The following is a 20,669-nucleotide window of genomic DNA, read 5'->3' as shown; positions in this document are numbered from 1 at the left end:
GGAAAAATAAGTCAACTCACCCACTTACCTTGCAAAACACACAAACTTTTTAAACTGTTAGCTCATACCATTAGCTGCGTGAGCCCTGCTGTTCCTCCGTCTGTCCGGGCTGATTCGCCAAGGGGGATAAAAAGAGTTGGAGCCTCGCTCTCGCCTCTTCCTGTTACTGCTTAAGCCCGTTGAGCCAAAGCCCTACACTCTGCTGCCACTCACTCCGCTGCCCACTCTGACCACTGCCTGCTGTATAGGGTGGTCTTCTTTTTAAACTCTCCGCGCTGTCCTGTCTACTTCATGTGCCTGTGCAGTCTTGCCCTTCTTGTACTCAAAGAAGTTTTCAAAAAAAAACTGTCTTTCTTCAGAATTTAGCTCTCACGCCACCCTTCTTTCCCGATCCAAAAGACAACCATTGGAAGTCCCCTTCCTTTTTTTTAAACTGGCATTTGTCTTGGGGAAAAGAGCTCCTCAGGCGGAGAGAGTGTCAGTGAGAGAGCATTTTGGAGATAGAGGAAGTTTGGAGTATATTTTAAAGTGGCAATGGAGAAAAGATAGGGATGTATCAGGTATCAAGTAGTTAAGGAAATAATACAGTCTGGCAAAGGTACACTAAGAGCACCCACTTACAAGAAGGTCTACATCTGCAGAGTACATTCAAGTGAGAAATTGCAAAAGTTCAAGTTCCTGTCAGGATGAAAGCCAAGGGTAACCAGGACTGGGAATTGTGAATATTGAACTGACTTGTGAGATTTCCAAGGAAGGAGGTGCAGCAGAGCATTGCAGCAGCTGGACTGGCTAACTGAGAAAACAAGAAGCCAATAGGAAAGGCAGGTTACAGCAGAACAACCATTGTTGGTGTCAACAAATATGTGACTGGGGAGTCTTCTGAATAAAGAAGCTGAGATTGTGGCCCAGGTAAGAGTGACAAGATCTTTTAACTTCCCTTCCTAAATTGCTTAGTAGTTCTATAATTCTAATTTAAACAACACTAATTAGATAATAAAAAGGTGTTCTGATACATATTAAATACATTATAACTAATCAGAAAAGTAGAGATGCAGGGTCAGGTGTTGTGGCTAATTGATGTGAAAACAGGTGGGGCCCCCATTGCAGATACTGGTGACCACACTGGTAACAGGTGTTGATTGCTTGAGAGACTCTAACTCACCAGGTTGATGAACTAGAAGCTAGGCTGAAAACACAGTGAACTATCAGGAAGTGGGGGTGGGGGTGGGGGGGGGGGGAGAAGGAGAAATGGAAATTACCTGGGTGCTGTGTTTTAGTAGGCAGTAACACCTTAGATTAACTTCATCAAATTTGACTAGTCCTCAGGACAGAAGGGTATGACTGAGTGAAGCAGGTCAAGACAGCCAGGAGGTAGTGATGGAGTCTCAGTCCTTGAGGTTGTCTAAAAGGATTGAAGTTTTTGGTCCATGTGTGGGCAAGATGGTGGCTACAGGAAGAAAGAGCAACCTCACCATAGCACTGTGGGTTAGGGGTGCCATTGAAGTGGGAGGAGGGTATGGGCTGCTGGAGAGAAAATTGAATTGAATGATCTTTATTATCATTATACATAGGTACAATGAAACTCTGTTTGACTTCCTCTCAGGCAATTAAATAAAGCGGTAGATAAAAACAAGACAAGTAATAGAAAAACAGCATTAAATAGATAAGTAGCAGAAAATAAGCTGCAGCAGCACCAGAATGTCACAGTAATGCACAAAGTGCCGTTAGTGCAAGTATTTGAGTCCTTGTGTGTGCATGTGTGTGCTCACAGTTTCAGTCATTGTTCTGAGTCTGCTGGAATAGATGGTGTCCAGTCCTGGGAGCTCCATCCTGACAACTCGCTGGGCCGCCTTCACCACGCGATGCAGATCTTGTCGCTCAGCAGCTGTGCAGCTGGCATACCACACTGTGGCACAGTTGGTCAGGATGGTTTCAATTGTGCTTCTGTAGAAGTTAAGCAACAGGTTTAGTGGGAGTTTGGCCTGTTTCAGCTTCCCGAGGGTGAAGAGTCTTTGTTGTGCCGTTTTTACAAGCAGCGAGATGTTGGTGGTCCATGTCAGCTGTTTTGAAAACATAACTCCAAAAGAGAAATGTAGTTGTAATTGGAGACAGTACAGTCAGGGGAATAGACACTGTTCTCTGTCAACAGGATCAAGAATCCCAATGGCTGTGTTACCTGCTAATGTCTCAGGATATCTCATCTGGTCTGCAGAGGAATTTGGAATGGGAGGGGAATGATTCTGTTCTTCTGAAGCATGTGGGTAGTAATAACATGGGTAGAACAGGGTAAGAGGTTCTACTGAAGGAATATGAACAGCTAAGGACAAAATTATAAAGCAGAACCAAACAGGTAATAATCTTTGGATTACTCCCTGACCCACTTATTAATTGGCAGAGAGTCAAAAAGATTTGAGGTAAATGTTTGGCTTAAAGGTTGGTGTGGGGAAGTGTGCTTAATTTTTTTTTGTGTGCCATATTCTGTGAGGGTCATGTTTATTGACTTCTCCAGTGTGTTCAACATCATCCACCCTGTTCTGCTGGGTGAGAAACTGACAGTGATGCAGGTGGATGCTTCCCTGATGTCATGGATTATTGATTACCTGACTGGCAGACCACAGTACGTGCGCTTGCAACAGTGGTCAGCAGCACTGGGGCTTCACGGGAGGTTGTCTTGTCTCCCTTTCTTTTCACCATCTACACCTCAGACTTCAACTACTGCACAGAATCTTGCCATCTTCAGATAGTTGGATGCATCAGCAAGGGAGATGAGGCTGAGTACAGGGCTACGGTGGGAAACTTTGTCACGTTGCAAGCAGAATCATCTGCAGCTTAATGTGAAAAAGTCTAAGGAGCTGGTGGTGGACCTGAGGAGGGCTAAGGCACAGGTGGCCCCTGTTTCCATCCAAGGGGTCAGTGTGGACGTGGTGGAGGATTACAAATACCTGGGGATACGAATTGACAATAAACTGGACTGGTCAAAGAACACTGAGGCTGTCTACAAAAAGGATCTGAGCCGTCTCTATTTCCTGAAGAGAATGAGGTCCTTTAACATCTGCCGGACGATGCTGAGGATGTTCTACAAGGCTGTGGTGACCAGTGCTATCATGTTTGCTGTTGTGTGCTGGGGCAGCAGGCTGAGGGTAGCAGACACCAACAGAATCAACAAACTCATTTGTAAGGCCATTGATGTTGTGGGGGTGGAACTGGATTCTCTGACGGTGGTGTCTGAAAAGAGGATGCTGTCCAAGTTGCATGCCATCTTGGACAATGACTCCCATCCACTCCATAATGTACTGGTCAGGCACAGGAGTACATGCAGCCAGAGACTCATTCCATCGAGATGTAACACTGAGTGTCATAGGAAGTCATTCCTGCCTGTGGCCATCAAACTTTACAACTCCTCCCTCGGAGTGTCAGACACCCTGAGCCAATAGGCTGGTCCTGGACTTATTTCCACGGCATGATTATCTTATTATTATTATTTAATTATTTATGCTTTTATATTGCTATATTTCTTCACTATTCTTGGTTGGCACAGCTGTAATGAAACCCAATTTCCCTCGGGATCAATAAAGTACGTCTGTCTGTCTGTCTGCTAGAGCCTCAGCGACCACTTATTTTTTGAAGTGGTTGTCTTGGAGGAAAGATTCTGTGAGTGGTCCCCCACGTCCTTCTCACAGTGCAGTGACTTTTTTTTTTACGAGGCTGAGTTACGAGCTCGACACTCAACCCAGCACGGATGGGAAGCATGTCCGGGAGTGGTCCGACTGGATTCAAACTTGAGACTCTTCGCTCCGGAGTCCGGCGCTGATGTCACTGTGCTACCAGCCGTTATGTGTTTAATTTATAGGATAACAAAATCTGCAGATGATGAAAATCCAAGCAACACACAGACTAGACAGGCTAGACAGCATCTATAGAAAGAGTAAACAGGATGAAGGGTCTCAATCCAAAATGTCGATGTTCACCCTTTTCCATAGGTGTTGTTTGGCCTGCTGAGTTCCACCTTAACTTACAGGACATTGGCAGCAGTATTGGGAAGGAGGGAGCTGTTTCGATGGGATGACGTCCACCTGAATTATGATAGGACCACAGTCTTGGTGAATCACATAAATAGGAGTGTACAAAAGCTTGAGAAAACATTACACCAGGCTCAAGAGCATTTGTGTGCCAAGACAAGCCTCAAAGTACTTCATGATGATGGATGTCAGAAATACCAGGTGATAATCATTAAGGCATATTACTTTATTTTCTTTGACGCAAGAATGACAAAGGTCTTCTTAGATGGTAACCTTAGGTTGAGGCCCTGAATCAGGACTGAGAGTGTATAGAAGAAACAGCCAGTATAAGGAGAAGAAAAGGAGTAATGATAGAAGCTGGATGATGGACAGATGGAGAGAAAGGTAAAAACAGAAGCAAGGTGGTAATAAATAGAGATAACAAAGGGCTACAGATTATGGAACCTGAGTAAGAAAGTGGAACCAGATAAGGAAGCAGAAAGAAACTGGCTAACTGGAAGGGGTTTGTAAAGAAGTTTGGGAAGGGGGTTTTAGGTAAGAGAACCTGATGAGTCAAGAGAGGGTGAAAAGGATCACAAGTGCAGGTCAACTAAAATTTTAAAAAATCTTATCCTCACACCATTGTGGTGCAGACTCCCCAGGAAGAATATGAGATATTGCTCTTCTAGTCTGGCTTGGCCTCACCTTGGCAGTGGACAGATGTGGTGGGTGTAGGAATGGGAGTTGAAAGCAGGAACCAGGAGCTCAAGATGGCACAATAGATAGCGTGCAGGTACTCAGCAATATGGACACCTAGTCCACAGATGTTAGTTCAAGCTAATGTCCTGAGCTGTGTATATTTCAGTGCAAAGAGTATTGTAGGAAAGGCAGATGAGCTCAGGAGATAGATCAACACCTGGGATTATGATATTGTAGCCACTAATGAGACTTGATTGTCCGAGGGGCAGGACTGCAGCTCAGAATTCCAGGGTTACATTGTTTTATACACAACAGAGCAGGAAGGATTAAAATGGGAAGGGTGGTGTTACTAGTCAAGTAAAATATCACAGCAGTGCTCAGCCAGGACAGATTGGAGAACCTGTCTAGTGAGGCGTTATGGGTGGAACTGAGTAATAAGAAAGGTATGATCTCATTAATGGAGCTATATTACAGAACAACCAACAGTCTGAGAGATTTACAGGAACAAATTTAAAGAGAGATTGCAGACTGTTGTAAGAAACAAGGTTGTTCTAATTGGTGATTTTAACTCTCCACATATTGACTGGGACTTTTAATATGTCCCAAAACAAGAGACAGAAGGATGTGTAGGAAAACATTTTGCATCCAGTGATCACAGATAGGTCTAGTCTGCGGACTGAGATTCTAAATTGCAGAAAGGCGAATTTTGATTACATCAGGGAAGGATATGGCATGTGTGAATTGTGACAGGATGTTCACTGGCAAAGGAGTACTTGTTAAGTGGGAGGCCTTCAAAAATTTGAAAGTACGAAGCTTGTACGTGCCTGTCAGAATAAAAGGTAAAGATAACAGGTGTACAGAACCTTGGTTTTCAAAAGATGTTGAGACTCTGGTTAGGAAAAGAAAGGAGGTGCTTGGCAGGTATAGGCAGATAGGCACAAATGAAGTGCTTATGGATTAGCAAAAATGCAAGTGAACACTTAAGAAAGAAATCATGAAGGCTAAGCCCTAGCAGACAAGGTGAAGGAGAATCCTAAGGGATTCTACAGATGTGTTAAGAGCGAAAGGATTACAAGGGATAGAACTGGTCCTCTAAAAGATCAGAATGGTAATCCATATGTGAAGCCAAAAGAGATGGGGGGAAATCTTAAGTGTACTTTCTGTAACTATACTTATTCAGGAGACGGACACAGAATCTACAGAAGTAAGGCAAAACAGCATCAACTTCATGGATTCTATACAGATGACAGAGACCATAATACACAGGAGCAGGATTAGTCATTTTGGCCCATCGAGTCTGCATCACTATTTCATCATTACATCATGACCGCCCCATTTTCTAAGCCCAAATTGTTTGCCGCCTTCTTCCATGCCTTAACTAATCAACCTCTACCAATGACTTGGCCTACACAGCCGCCTGTGGCAACAAATTCCACAGATTCACCACTCCTCGACTAAAGAAATTCTTCCTCATCTCCTTTCTAAATGGATATCCCTCTATTCTAAACCCATGTCCTCTGGTCTTGGAGACCCCCCACTATTGGAAACATCACATCCACTCTATTGGGGCCTTTCAACACTCAATAGGTTTCAATGAAATGTTCACAAAGCTATCAATTCTATCATCCAAGTCATTGACATATAACATGAAACGAGACAGTCTCACACTGACCCCTGTGGAACAACAGTTGTCAATGGCAGCCAAACAGAAAAGCCTCCCTTTATTCCCACTCTTTGCAGCCTGCCAATCAGTCAATGCTTTATTTATGCTAGTATCTTTCCTGTAATACCATGGGCTCTTAACTTGTTAAGCACCCTCATGTGTGGCACATTGTCAAAGGCCTTCTGAAAATCCAATTACGCAACATAAACCAATTCTCTTTTGCTTGTTATTTATTCAATGAATCCCAACAGACTTGTCAGGAAAGATTTTCACAAGGAAACCATACTGACTGCAGCGGATTTCATCATGTGCTCCCAAAAACAACTCCAACACCTTCCCAACCACTGAGGTCAAGCTAACTAGTCTATAATTTCCTTTCTTCTGCCTCTGACCCTTTTTGAAGAGTGGAGTGACATTTGCAATTTTCCATTCCTCCAGAACCATGCCAGAATGAATTGATTCTGGAAGGATTAGTACTAATGCCTCTGCAATCTCTTCAACCACTGCTTTTAGAACCCTGTGGTGTATATCATGTGGTCCACGTGACTTATATACCTTCAGACCTTTCAGTTTCCCAAGAACCTTCTCCCTAGTAATGGCAACACATTTCTGCCCCTAATACTCTTGAACATCCAGCATACTGCTACTGCCTTCCACAGTGAAGAATGATGCAAAATATTTATTCAGTTCATTCCTCTTTTCCTTGTTCCGCCATTACTACTTCTCCAGCATCATTTTCCAGCAGACCAAAATCTACTCTCACCTCTCTTTTACACTTTATGTATCTGCTGAAACTTTTGGCAGCCTCTTCAATATTATTGGCTAGCTTACCTTTGTATGCCATCTTCAAGACTTTTGTAGTAGCCTTCTGTTGATTTTTAAAAGCTTACCATTCTTCTAACTTCCCACTAATTTTTGCCCTATTATATGCTCTCTGGCTTTTATATTGGCTTTGAATTGAATTGAATAGACTTTATTTCTTACGTCCTTCACATACGCAAGGAGTAAAAAATCTTTATGTCTCCATCTGAATGTGCAATTTACAGTAACTTGTAATAAATAATATGTACAATAATACAGCATAGAAATACAATTGTATCAGCATGAATTAATCAGTCTGATAGCCTGGTGGAAGAAGTTGTCCTGGAGCCTGTTGGTCCCGGCTTTAATGCTGCAGTACCGTTTCCCAGATGGTAGCAGCTGGAACAGTTTGTGGTTGGGGTTACTCAAGTCCCTAATGACCCTTTTTACACAACTGTCTCTGTAAATATCCTGAATACCGGGAAGGTCACATCCACAGATGTGCTGGACTGTCCGCACAACTCTCTGCAAAGTCCTACAATTGAGTGAAGTACAATTCCCATACCAGGCAGTGATGCAGCCAGTCAGGATGCTCTCAATTATGCCCCTGTAGAAAGTCCTTAGGATTTGGGGACTCATGCCAAACTTTTTCAACCATCTGAGGTGAAAGAGGCATTGTTGTGCTTTGTTCTTGTATCATCCTGCCTTTAAAATACTTCCCCCTCTTTGGGATGTATATATCCTGTGCCTTCCAAATTGCTTCCAGAAATTCCAACCATTTCTCTGCCAACATACCTGCCAGTGTTCTCTTCCAATCAATTCTGGCCAGCTCTTCTCTCATGCCTCTGTAATTCTTTTTACACAACTTATGACTTTAGCTTCTCCTTCTCAAATTGTGGGGTGAATTGTGTCATATTATGATCACTTGTCCCTAAGGATTCCTTTACCTTAAGCTCTCTAACCAATTGTGGTTCATGCACAACACGCAATCCAGAATAGCTGATCCCCTAGTGGGCTCAACGACGAGTTGCTCTAAAAAGCCAGCTTGTAGGCATTCTACAAATTACCCCTCTTAAGATCCAGCAACAACCTGATTTTTCCAATCTACCTGCATGCAGTGCCTATTCAACCCCCTTGGAAGTTTTCATGTTTTATTGTTTTACAATATTTAATCACAGTGGATCTAATTTGGCATTTTGGACACTGATCAGCCGAAGACGACTCTTTCATATCAAAGTGAAAACAGATGTCCACAAAGTGATCTAAATTAGTAACAAATATAAGACACAAAATAATTAACTGCTCAAGTATTCACCCCTTTAAAGTCAGTATTTAGTAGATGCACCTTTGGCAACAATTACAACCTTGAATCTGTGTGGACAGGTCTCTGTCAACTTTGCATATCTGGTCACTGCAAATTTTCCCTATTTTTCTTTACAAAACTGCTCAAGCTCTGTCAGATTGCATGGGGAATGTGAGTGGATATTCAAGTCCAACCACAAATTCACAATTAGATTGAAGTCTGGACTCTGACTTGGCCACTCCAGGACATTAACTTCGTTGTTTTTAAGCCATTCCTGTGTAGTTTTGTCTTTATGTTTGAGGTCATTGTCTTGCCGGAAAACAAATCTTCTCCCAAGTTGCAGTTCTCTTGCAGACTGTAATCAAGTTTTCCTCCAGGATTTCCCTGTATTTCTGTGCATTCACTTTACCCACTGCCTTCACAAGCCATCCAGGGCCTGTTGCAGTGAAGCATCCCACAGTGCAATCACCACCATGCTTTGTGGTAGGGGTGGTGTATTTTTGATGATGTACAGTGTTTGGCTTATGCCAAACATAGCTTTTAGTCTAATGGCTAAAAGCTCAATTTTGGTTTCATCAGACCACAGAACCTTCTTCCAGCTAACTTCTGGCAAATTCTAGCAGAGATTTCAAGTGTTTTTTTTTTCCCCCAGCAGTGGCTTTTTCTTTGCCACTCTCCCATAAAGCTGCAACTGGTGAAGCACCTGGGCAACGGCTGCTGGGCACAGTCCCATCTCAGCCACTAAAGCTTGTATCTCCTCCAGAGTTGTCAAAGGTCTCCCTCTCTAGTCCCTTTCTTTCACAGTCACTCAGTTTTTGAGGATGGCCTGCTCTAGGCAGATTTACAGCTGTGATACATTTTTTACATTTCTTGATAATTTGACTTAACTATACTCCAAGGGATAGTCAGTAACTGGAAACTTTCTTGTATCCATCTCCTGAGGTGAGTTTTTCAATAACCTTTTGGTGGAGTTGCTTGGAGTCTTCTTTTGTCTTTATGGTGTAGTTTTTGCCAAGATACAGACTCACCAACAGTTAAATCTTCCAGATACAGGTGTATTTTTGCAATCAATTTAAACACCTCGACTGCACATAGGTCTCCAAAAACAGATCTCTATTTTACTAATTATGTGACTTCTAAAACCAAATGGCTGCACCAGTGATGAGTTGGTGTGTGTCATATTAAAGTGGGGGTGAATACTTATGCAATCAATTATTTTGCATTTTATATTTGCAATTAATTTAGATCACTTTGTAGAGTTATGTTTTCACTTTGATACGAAGGAGTCCTTTTCTACTGATCAGTGTCAAAAAAGCCAAATTAACTCCACTGTGATTCAATGTTGTAAAACAATAAAACATGAAGACTTCCAAACAGGGGATGAATACTTTTTATAGGCACTATATATTAAAATCTCCATAACTATGTTAACATCGCCCTTTTGGCATAGATTTCCTATCTCACATTGTAATTTGCAGAACATGCCTTTGCTACTACTTGAAGGTCTGTATATAACTCCCATCCTGCTTTTTACCCTTACAGTTCCTTAGCTCTACCCACAATACATCTTCTGACCCTACGTCACCTCTTTCTAATGATATGATTTAATTTAACAACAGTACTATCCTGCCACCTCTGCCTACATGCTTATCCTTTCAATACAATATACACCCTATCCTCGTTATGTGCATCTTCAGACTATGCGGATTCACAGTTATGCGAGTAACCTATTTCTACCAATGTCTCCTTATATGCATCCAAAACTCACAGTTATGCAAGGAGCACTGCTTTCCCACCAATACAAGTCACATGCACATGCCTCACAGTCTCACTTCTGCCAGTCTCGCATTGGTTTTGGCAAGGTGTGGATGTGCGATCTTGCGCTCTTAAACTTCTGTTGGTTTTACCTATGGTGCAGTGATTTTGTTCTTGAAATATTTAACTATGCCTCCTAAGTGTCCAATGTCAAGTCCTGGGCCATCAGCCAAGCAGCAGAGAACTTTGCTTATGTGTTCCAATGCCAAAGGAGACAGTAAGATGAAGTCTCTCTTAGTTTACCATTCACTAAACCACCCCTCCCGTGCTCTTAAGGGTCTGAGTAAGAATATGCTTCCTGTCCAGTGGGCAGCTAACAAGAAAGTGTGGGTCAATGGTCAAATCTTTGAAGATTGGTTTGCTAATCATTTTGCTGTTGAGGCTGAATGCTACTGCCGGGAGCAGAATCTTGCCTTTAAAGTTCTATTGTTGCTTGACAATGTGCTGGCCTATCCTAAACACTTGGACAGCATTCATCCTAACATAACAGTGTGTTTCCTGCCACCTAACACAACATTGCTGATTCAACCACTCGACCAAGGTGTGATATCCACATTTAAGGCTTATTTTTACGGCAAACTATCTCCCAGATGCTGCAAGCAACAGACGATCTTGAAAATCCCGGGAGTTTACCATGGTGAGGGAATGGTGGAAGTCCTTCAACATTAGACATGCCATCAACAACATTGATGAATCCTGGAAAGAAGTCAGGTCTTCCACTCTCAATGGAGCGCGGAAATCAATTTGAGCAGAGTGTGTGCACACCCTCAAGTGGTTTCCTGCCTTCACTGCAGCTGTCCAGGATTGTGTGGCCCTGAGCCATAAAATTGGTGGGGAAGGATTCTCAGATCTCAAGACTGATGCGGTAGAACTCCTGGATTCTCATGCTGAAGAATTAAGTGTTAATGGCCTTCTGCATTTAACTCAGACTACAGGAGGTAACGATGAAGAGGAAAGTGTCGAGCTGTAAGTGAAGGATTTTACGGTAAAGCAACTGGCAGAATTTTTTAAGATGGCGGAACACTTGGCACAAATGGTGATGGACATCCACCCAAGTTTAGAATGGAGTCAGCATTTCAGTCGTTCCCTGCAGTCGATCCTTCTTCCCTACAAGCAAATTTATGCTGAAAAGCAAAATGCTGCCAAGTAAACAACCCTCACCACTTTCTTCAAACTGATGTCATCTGCTGCTGGCAGTACTGAGCGTTCTTCACCCCCTGCTGTCCTTGATGATCCTGACGACCCACAACCCTCTACCTCATTCACATAAAGTTTCCTGACACCACAATAACCACTTATCTCCCGGAGCAAACACACCTGCCACTGTTGGTGAGTACTGTACACCCTTTTATGTTAACTTTCTGATTTATTATGTTGAATATTACCTTAAATAGATGAAATATAATACAAACGTTGCCTTGTAGTATTGCTTTTGTGTCATATTGGTATGAAAATGTGAATAAATTATAGATAAAACATACTTATGAAGCCCTCTGGAACACATCCTTATTTTCTCCATTTAAATAATGATTTACATTATGCATCGGCTACGAGGAACATAGATTATAACTTCCAGCTATAACCTTCTTTCAGCCACGATTCAGTGTTGCAAAACGTCACACACGCCAATCTGCAACTGTGCTACAAGTTCTTCTACCTTACTCCGTATACTGAGTGCATTCAAATATACCACCTCCAGTCTTGTACCCATCTCTTTCAATTTTGTCCGCCATTTACACTGCAACTCATCCTGTTGACTGCAGTCTTCCCATATCATCAGTCTCTCCTTGTTAACACTCTCACTATACACTACCTCATTCTCAGCATTATCACTCTGATTCCCATCCCCCTGCCAAGTTAGCTTAAACCCTCTTGAACAGCTCTAGCAAACCTGCCTGCAGGAAAATTGGTCCTCCTTGGGTTTAGGTGTAATCCGCCCCTTTTGTACAGGTCATACCTTTCCCAGAGGAAATCCCAATGATCCATAAATCTGAACCCCTGCCCCATGCTCCAGTTCCTCAGCCACACATTCATCTGCCAAATCATCCTATTCTTAACCTCACTGGCACGTAGCACAAGCAGCTATCCAGAGATTACTACCCTGGAGGTCCTGTTTTTCAGCTTTCTACCTAGCTCCCTAAAATCTCTCTTAAGGATCTCCTCAGCTTTCCTACCTACATCATTGATGCCAATATGTACAAAGAATTCTAGCTGCTCTCCCTCCCCCTTTAGAATGTCATGGACCTGATCCAAGACATCCCTGACCTTGGCACTTGGGAGTGAATATACCATCTGGGTGCCTCTATCATGCCCATAAAATCTCATCTGGGTTCCTTTGACTATAGAATCTCCTATCACCACTGCCGTCCTCTTCAACTTTCTTCTCTCCTGAGCCACAGCACCATCCTCAGTACCAGAGACCTGGTCATTGCAACTTGCCCATTAGGTCATCCTCCCTAACAATATCTAAAGTGGAATACTTATTATAGTGGGGAATAGCCACAGGGATACTCTGCACAGGCTGTCCATTTCACTTCCTCCTCTGGACAATCATCCAGTTACCAGTCACCTACAACCTTGGGGTGACTACCTCTCTGTAGCTTCTATCTATCAGCTCCTCATTCTCCCATATGAGCCAAAGGTCATCAAATTGAAGCTAAAATGTTCTCAAGAGCTGCAACACAGTGCACCTGATGTATTTGCCCAGGAAAGTGGAGGTCTCCAGGAATTCCCACATTTCACACACAGAACAGATCACTACCCTGGAGCCATTCTCACTGTACTATTATGCCCTAACAGACAAGGAATGAAGAATTAAGAAGAAAAACAGAAACCTACCAGATACTTACCACACCCAAGCTACTCCAAACATGGGCCCACTTACAACAATGGCCGCTCCAAGAATGCCCACTTTGCTTGTGACTGCATTATTTTTATTTGCCCTTCTTAATGATTCCTGTTCAGTGACTGGCCACAGTCCAACTCCAAAAAACTGCAGCTAAGTTTTGCCTTTTTAATCTTGAGTGCCAACACAAATGAAAAGGTCGCTCTCTTCTTGTACACGCACTGTGATTGGTTGCAATCCAACTCCGAAAAACTGCTGCAAAGTTTTGCCTTTATAATCTTGTGCGAACCTGATTCAAAACGTAGGTCCCTTCTTGTACTCCCACTTAGTGATAGGTTGCAGTCCAACAGAGGAGGAAGTCTTTGCTGTCTTGAGGCAAATCAGGGTGAATAAATCCCCAGGGTCTAACAAGGTGTTCCTTGAACCCAGCGGAAGGCAAGTGCACAAACTGCTGGGATCCTAGTAGATAATTAAATCCTTAACTACAGGTGAGATATCAGAGGATTGGAGAAGAGCCAATATTGTTCTACTCTTTAAGAAAGGCTCTAAGAATAAACCAGGAAACTATAAGCCAGTGAGTCTGACATCAATAGTGGGAAAGTTACTCAAAAGTATTCTAGGGACCAGATACATGAGTGTGTGGAAAGACATGGACTGATTAAGGATAGTCATTATGTCTTCATGCACAATAGGTCGTGTCTAACCAATTTTATAGAGTTTTGTGTGGAAGTTACCATGAAAGTTGAATGCAAGGCAGTGGATGTTGCCTACATGAATTTTGGCAAGGCATTTGACAAGGTCCAGTTGCTCTTCATTTAAGATGAGGTATTAAATTGGATTAGATATTGGCTTTGTGGGAGAAGCCAGGGAGTGGATGTTTGCCTTTCTGACTAGAGGCCTGTGACTAGTGGAGTGCTGCACGGGTCGGTGCTGGGTCTGTTGTTGTTTGTCATCTACGCCAGTGATCTGGATAATAATATGGTTAACTGGATCAACAAATTTATGGATGACACCAAGACTGGGGGTGTAGTGGACAGTGAGGAAGTCTATCACGACTTGCAGCGTGATCTGGACCAGCTGATAAAATAGAGTGAAAAATGGCAGATAGAATTTAACGCAGACAGGTGTGACATGTTGCACTTCAGTAGGACCAACCAGGGTAAGTCTTACACAGTGAATGATAGGGCATTGAGAAGTGCAGTAGAACAAAGGGATCTGGGAATACACATCCATAATTCATTGAAAGTGACATCACGGGTTGAAAGCGCCGTAGAGAAAGTTTTTGGCACATTGGCCTTCATAAATCAAAGTACTGAGTAGAGGAAATAAGATGTTACGTTGAAGTTGTATAAGACATTGGTGAGGCCTAATTTGGAGTATTGTGTACACATTCGGTCACCTACCCACAGGAAAGATGTAAACTTCGTCGAAAGAGTACAGAAACAATTTTCAAGGATGTTGGCAGGTCTGTGGGACCTGAGTTATAAGACAAGATTGACACTTATTAGAAAAACAAAACTTTTATTGTTATTTACAGATGCGACAATATGTTAACAGGACGGTTAAAAATGTAACCAAGACAAGAACATGTTTGACAGAGCTATTTAGAAAAGCACATAATTCAGATAACAGTATTAGAATCATTTCAGGCACATATAAGGGTTTGTCAAATCTTAAAACACATTCAACTTCATACATTAAAATAAAATGGGAGAAGAAAGGAGGGATAATTATATCTGAGGAAGAATGGACAATAATATGGAGGTATCAATGGAAGTGTACCAGTTCACAGAAATGGAGGGAGTTTGGATAGAAAAATTTGATAAGATATTTTATTACACCCTCTCAGAAATCCCATTATGATAGTAACCTTCCTGTTTGCTGGAGAAATTGTGGATATGAAAATGCAAACCATTATCATATTTTCTGAGAATGCCCTGTTATCAAAGACTACTGGAGTGGGATACACAATGCCCTACAAGACATCTTTAAATGTGAAATACCCTTAGAAAATAAGACCATATATTTTGGGTATATACCTCAAGAATGGTTGATAAGAGATAAATATTTAATGAATATACTGTTGGTGGCTAGTAAAAAGACTCTTACTAGGAAATGGTTATCACAGGAGAGCCCAACCTTAAATGCATGGATGGAAATTACAACGGACATTTATAAACTGGAGAAGATAACAGCATCTGTTAATCATAAGTTGAACAATTTGATTCATACTGGGAAAAATGGTTTAACTACATAACACTTCATAGATCTGATTTTATCCTCACAAATCAATGAATATGTTGTTAAAAAAAATCACTCTCTACTTGTATATAGTTTTCTCCTTTCGCTTGTTCTTTCTTTCCTCTCATTTCTATAAGTGTATACCTCAGATAAATATTATGTGGAGATTTGAGGCATATATGACTATATATTTGTACAAAATCTGAAATACATCTTATGGAAATGTTTGATGATGCACTTCAATAAAAAACAAATTACAAAAAAAAAAGGAAAGATTGAATAGGTTAGGACTTTATTCCTCAACAGTCTTTTACTGAGGCTGTGAGGGACTACAACTAGATGTCGTTGGTTAAGTGTGAAAGGTTAAAGGACAGGTATATGGATAGTACGGGTACGGAGGGCTATGGTCCCAGTACAAGTTGACAGGAGTAAGCAGTTTATATGGATCGGCACAGACCATGCTGTAATTTTCTACAACTATTTGTCAGAAAGCAGCCATCAAGAAAGCATTTAGAAAAGCATAACCTGATAGAAAGGGTGTGACACGACTGTATGTTGACTTTCAGAAAAATGCAAATATCCTCATATGAGGATCAAACAAAGCTAGCATTTAGAAGGATCAAATATTCAAGTGGCAAGTAAAGCTTTGTCCATTCTTGCAGAGCCAACAGAATGAAACAGCACACCTAAAAGGCTTTTTTGAGACCATTACGTAATTACGTAAGAAAGCAGACCTAGAAGAGTTTGAAGTGACTTAATTGAAACATTAATGTTTCTGATGTGGCTTATTGAGGTAACATCAGGCATACAAGATATACAAGAAGGAATTTATTTTCTGTATTATAAATTCCCCACCACAAAGAGCTGGTTGCTAAGCCATTAAGTATACTTCAGGCCCAAGCAGATACATTTTTGGACTACAGGGAAATGGAAAGGTTATGGGGATCAAGAAGGAAATTAGTGCTGAGGCAAAAGATCAGATAAGCCACAATCTTTCTTGAAATTGACAACTGGCTTAACAGCCTGGATGCCCTGGCGCTACTCCAAATTTTATATATTTTAAGGTGGATTATATGTTAACCTACTTTTTGCTGTTAAATATTTGCACTGATAGGTATTAAGAATATCCTCAATAATTGGCATTCCAAAGTCCAATTTATAACACTTGTCCTATGGCAGATTTCCTACTTCTCAAATAAAAGTATGCCTCAGATTCCAACTCATTCCTTGCACAGTAGTGTAACACAATAAAACACTAGTCCATAGACCATAAGACTTTGGAGTACAATTAGGCCATTTGGTCCATCAAGTCTGCTCTACCATTCCATCATAGCTGATTTATCATCCCTTTCAACCATATTCTCCTGTTCTTCCTGTAACCTTTGACACACTTACTAATCAACAATAGTCCTTATAATGTTGAAATGTACAATGGTACATTGCACGTAAAAAGAGATGAGAAATTAGAATATTGGACACTAAACTACTCCAATTCCTGCTAAAATTCACTTGTTAGTACAAGAGTATGTAACTGCAGTATTGCAATATCTTTTTTGCTTTTGAGTGATATCATTTGCTTTCAATACAAAGCGGTTCCTGGGTTCCTGAAGACTTCACATACATGGCTTTGTTTAATGCCCATGTCTTACCTCTGTTTCGGACCATCATGAAAAACAGCTGGAGGTATTCCATCATCAGCAAACACAGACCAATGGGTGTACAAGATAGGTGGATCAATAGAAGATGTAGAATTGCTGATGCCACTCAGAGATGTTGAGAACACCTGATGTTCCATGTTAATCTCCTACAATTTACCTGTTGAACAATCATATTACAGTACCTGTTTATTTAATCTCCAATTGTGGCAATATAGCAACAAGCCAATGCACATTTGTTCAAGGTAAACAACTATCATTAAATATATCTTGTGTAATTTGTATGCCCATATGTACATTTTTAAATGACAAAAAGCATAGATAACCTCTTTAACTTCTGGACTGTCTCCTCCATTTCCCAAACAAACATAATCACCTCCATCTTCCCACTGCCTTAAAAGTGACAGAGTTCCTCTTGTCCTTACCTACCCACCTTATGACCATCCACAACTTCCACCATGTTCATCCCCATGTAGGCTCCTACTACTAAACATATTTTTACCTCCCTTCTCTCTACTGTACACAGGGATTACGCCCGCCATGATTCTCTTGTCCATTCAGAATCAGAATCAGGTTTATTATCACCTGCATGTGTCATGAAATTTGTTAGCAGCAGCAGTTCAATGCAATACATAATATAGAAGAAAAAATACAATAAATAAATTACAGTATATGTACATTGAATAAAGTTTGTTCAAAAACAGAAATAATATATGTATATAAAAACTGAGGTAGCGTTCACGGGTTTAATGTCCATTTTGAGAATCAGATGGCAGAGGGGAAGAAGCTGTTCCTGAAACACTGAGTGTATGCCTTCTGGCTTCTGTACCTGCTACTTGATGGTAACAGTGAGAAAAGGGCATGACCTAGGAGTTGGGTGCCCTTAATAATGTTTGCTGCCTTTCTGAGACAGCTCCTTGAAGATGTCCTGGGGACTTTGTAAGCTAGCGCCCAAGATGGAACTAACTAAATTTACGACCCTCTGCAGTTTCGTTCAGTCCTGTGCAGTAGAACCCCCCATACCAGACAGTAATGCAGCCTGTCAGAATGCTCTCCACAGTACATCTACAGAAGTTTTTGTGTGTTTTTGTTGACATACCAAATCTCTTCAAACTCCTAATGAAATATAGTCGCTGTTTTGCCTTCTTTATAGCTGCATCAATATTTTGGGACCAGGTTAGTTCCTCAGAGATCTTGACACCCAGGAATTTGAAACTGCTCACTCTCTCCACTTCTGATTCCTCTATGAGAATTGGCATGTGTTCCTTCGTCTCACTCTTCCTGAAGTCCACAATCAGCTTTTTCGTCTTAATGATGTTGAATGCCAGGTAGTTGCTGCGACACTACTTCACTAGTTGGCATATCTCACTCCTGTACACCCTCTCATCTCCATATGAGATTCTACCAACAATGGTTGTACCATCAGTATACAACCATTCCCACTAATCTCCTTCCCAGCACATATCGCTGCTAGCGGCCAAAGTGATACACCTGCCCATTCACCACCTCCCTCAACTCCATTCAAGGCCACAAACAGTCCTTCCAAGTGAGGTAACACTTCACCTGCGGATCTGCTGAAGTGATCTACTCTGTCCGATGCCCCCAACGTGGCTTCCTCTAAACTGGTGAGGCATGTTGTAAATTGGCTGACCGCTTCATCAAGTACCTTTGTTCCATCCACCAAAAGCAGAACTTCCTGATGGCAAACATTTTCTTTTTTTTTTCCAGAGTCGGCAAGATGCCCTTTTGATTTTTTCATTTTCCAACTTAAGAAATTAAAGTTGAATTTACAGTAAACTTCTGTCAGAAAGAGGGAGACGCAACCCTAAGCCCTTCCACTGCACTTGGTGTCCAGGGGAGGGATTGGCAATACAAAATTGTAGTTTTTACATGCATTAAAAAACATCCACAGAAGATTACAGGAGAAGGGGCAAACGTTTTCATGCCCATTCTGACACATTGGCCCATGGCCTCCTCGTGTATATAAATGGTAAAAGAGAGTCGAGGGTAGATATAGGACCAATAAAAAATGATGCTAGAGATATTGTAATGAGAGATGCAGAGATGGCAGAGGAACTGAATGCATATTTTGCATCAGTTTTCACAATGGAAGACGTCTGCAGTATACCGGACGTTCAAGAGTGTCAAGTAAGCGGTGTACTTGGATTTTCAGAAGGCCTTTGACAAGGTGCCGCACGAGGCTGCTTTGCAAGATGAGACATAGAATTATGGGAAAGTTACTAGCGTGGGTGGAGCATTGGCTGGTCAGCAGAAAACAGAGAGTGGGAATAAAGGGATCCTATTCTGCCAGCTGTCGGTTACCAGTGAAGCTCCAAAGGGGTTGGTGTTGGGACTGCTGCTTTTTACGATGTATGTCAATGACTTGGACTATAGTACTAATGGATTTGTGGCTAAATTTGCTGATGATACAAAGATAGGTGGAGGAGAGGAAACAAGAGAACCTGCAGAGAGACTTAAGATAGTTTAGAGGAATGAGCAAAGAAGTGACAAATACAAATCAATGTGGGAAAACGTATGGTCATGCACTTTGGTGGAAGAAATAAATGGGCAGACTATTATTTAGATGGGGAGAGAATTCAAAATGCAGAGATGGAAAGTGACTTGGGAGTCCTTGTGCAAGATACCCTAAAAGTTAACCTCCAGGTTGAGTCAATTGTGAAAAAGGCAAATGCAATGTTGGCATTCATTTCTAGAGGTACAGAATATATGAGCAGGGATGTGATGTTGAGGCTCTATAAGGCACTTGTGAGACCACACTTGGAGTACTGTGTGCAGTTTTGGGCTCCTTATTTTAGAAAGGATATACTGACATTGGAGAGGGTTCAGAGAAGATTCACAAGAATGATTCCAGGAATGAAAGGATTACCGTATGAGAAACGTCTGGCAGCTCTTGGGCTGTATTCCCTGGAGTTCAGAAGAATGAGGGGGGTTCTCATAGAAACATTCCGAATGTTAAAAAGCCTTAACAGATTAGATATGGCAAAGTTATTTCCCATGGTAGGTGAGTCTAGGATAAGAGGGCACGACTTCAGGATTGAAGAACGTCCATTTAGAACTGAGATGTGGAGAAGTTACTTTAGTCAGAGGGTGGTAAATCTGTGGAATTTGTTGCCACAAACAGCTGTGGAGACCTAGTCATTGGGTGTACTTAAGGCAGAGATAGATAGGTTCTTGATTAGCCAGGGCATTAAAGGGTATGAGGTGAAAGCAGGGGAGTAGGGATGACTGGAAGAATTGTATCAGCCCATGACTGAATGGCAGAGCAGACTCAATGGGCTGAATGGCCTACATCTGCTCCTATACCATATAGTCTTACCACGATGAGGCCATCCTCACAGTACAGGAGCAACACCTTATATTCTGTCTGGATAGCCTCCAACCTGATGACATGAGTATCAATTTCTTCTCCAGAAAAAAAATCCCTTCCCCTCCCCTCTTCTTCTATTCCCCATTATGGCTTGTTACCTCTTCTCATCTACCTATCACCTCCCCCAGGTGCCTTCTTTCTTCCCTTTCTCCCATAGTCCACTCAACCTCTCCTATCAGATTCCTTCTTCTCCAGCTCTTTGCCTTTCCTACTCATCTGGTTTCAACTATCTCCTTTTTGTTATCCTCTTTCCCCTCTCCC

General features: G+C 41.7%; 1 protein-coding gene across 9 annotated transcripts in view; it reads right to left on the bottom strand.

The window, feature by feature from the left end:
• The window catches only part of LOC132395329 (meiosis-specific coiled-coil domain-containing protein MEIOC-like), a 102,734-nt gene that overhangs the window by 56,945 nt on the left and 25,120 nt on the right, over nt 1-20,669 (bottom strand). For all 9 annotated transcript variants that reach the window (XM_059971773.1, XM_059971769.1, XM_059971768.1 and 6 more), the window contains one exon: nt 17,015-17,180. In XM_059971773.1, the coding sequence (XP_059827756.1) occupies nt 17,015-17,160 (146 nt within the window). In that variant the 5' untranslated portion in view covers nt 17,161-17,180. The remainder of the gene's footprint in view (nt 1-17,014; nt 17,181-20,669) is intronic.

This window comes from Hypanus sabinus, chromosome 6, assembly GCF_030144855.1.
Source record: "Hypanus sabinus isolate sHypSab1 chromosome 6, sHypSab1.hap1, whole genome shotgun sequence".
In the NCBI taxonomy this organism is placed as follows: Eukaryota; Metazoa; Chordata; class Chondrichthyes; order Myliobatiformes; family Dasyatidae; genus Hypanus; species Hypanus sabinus.
Note: the sequence above shows the minus strand (reverse complement) of the source record. Positions and strands in the feature narration are given on the sequence as shown.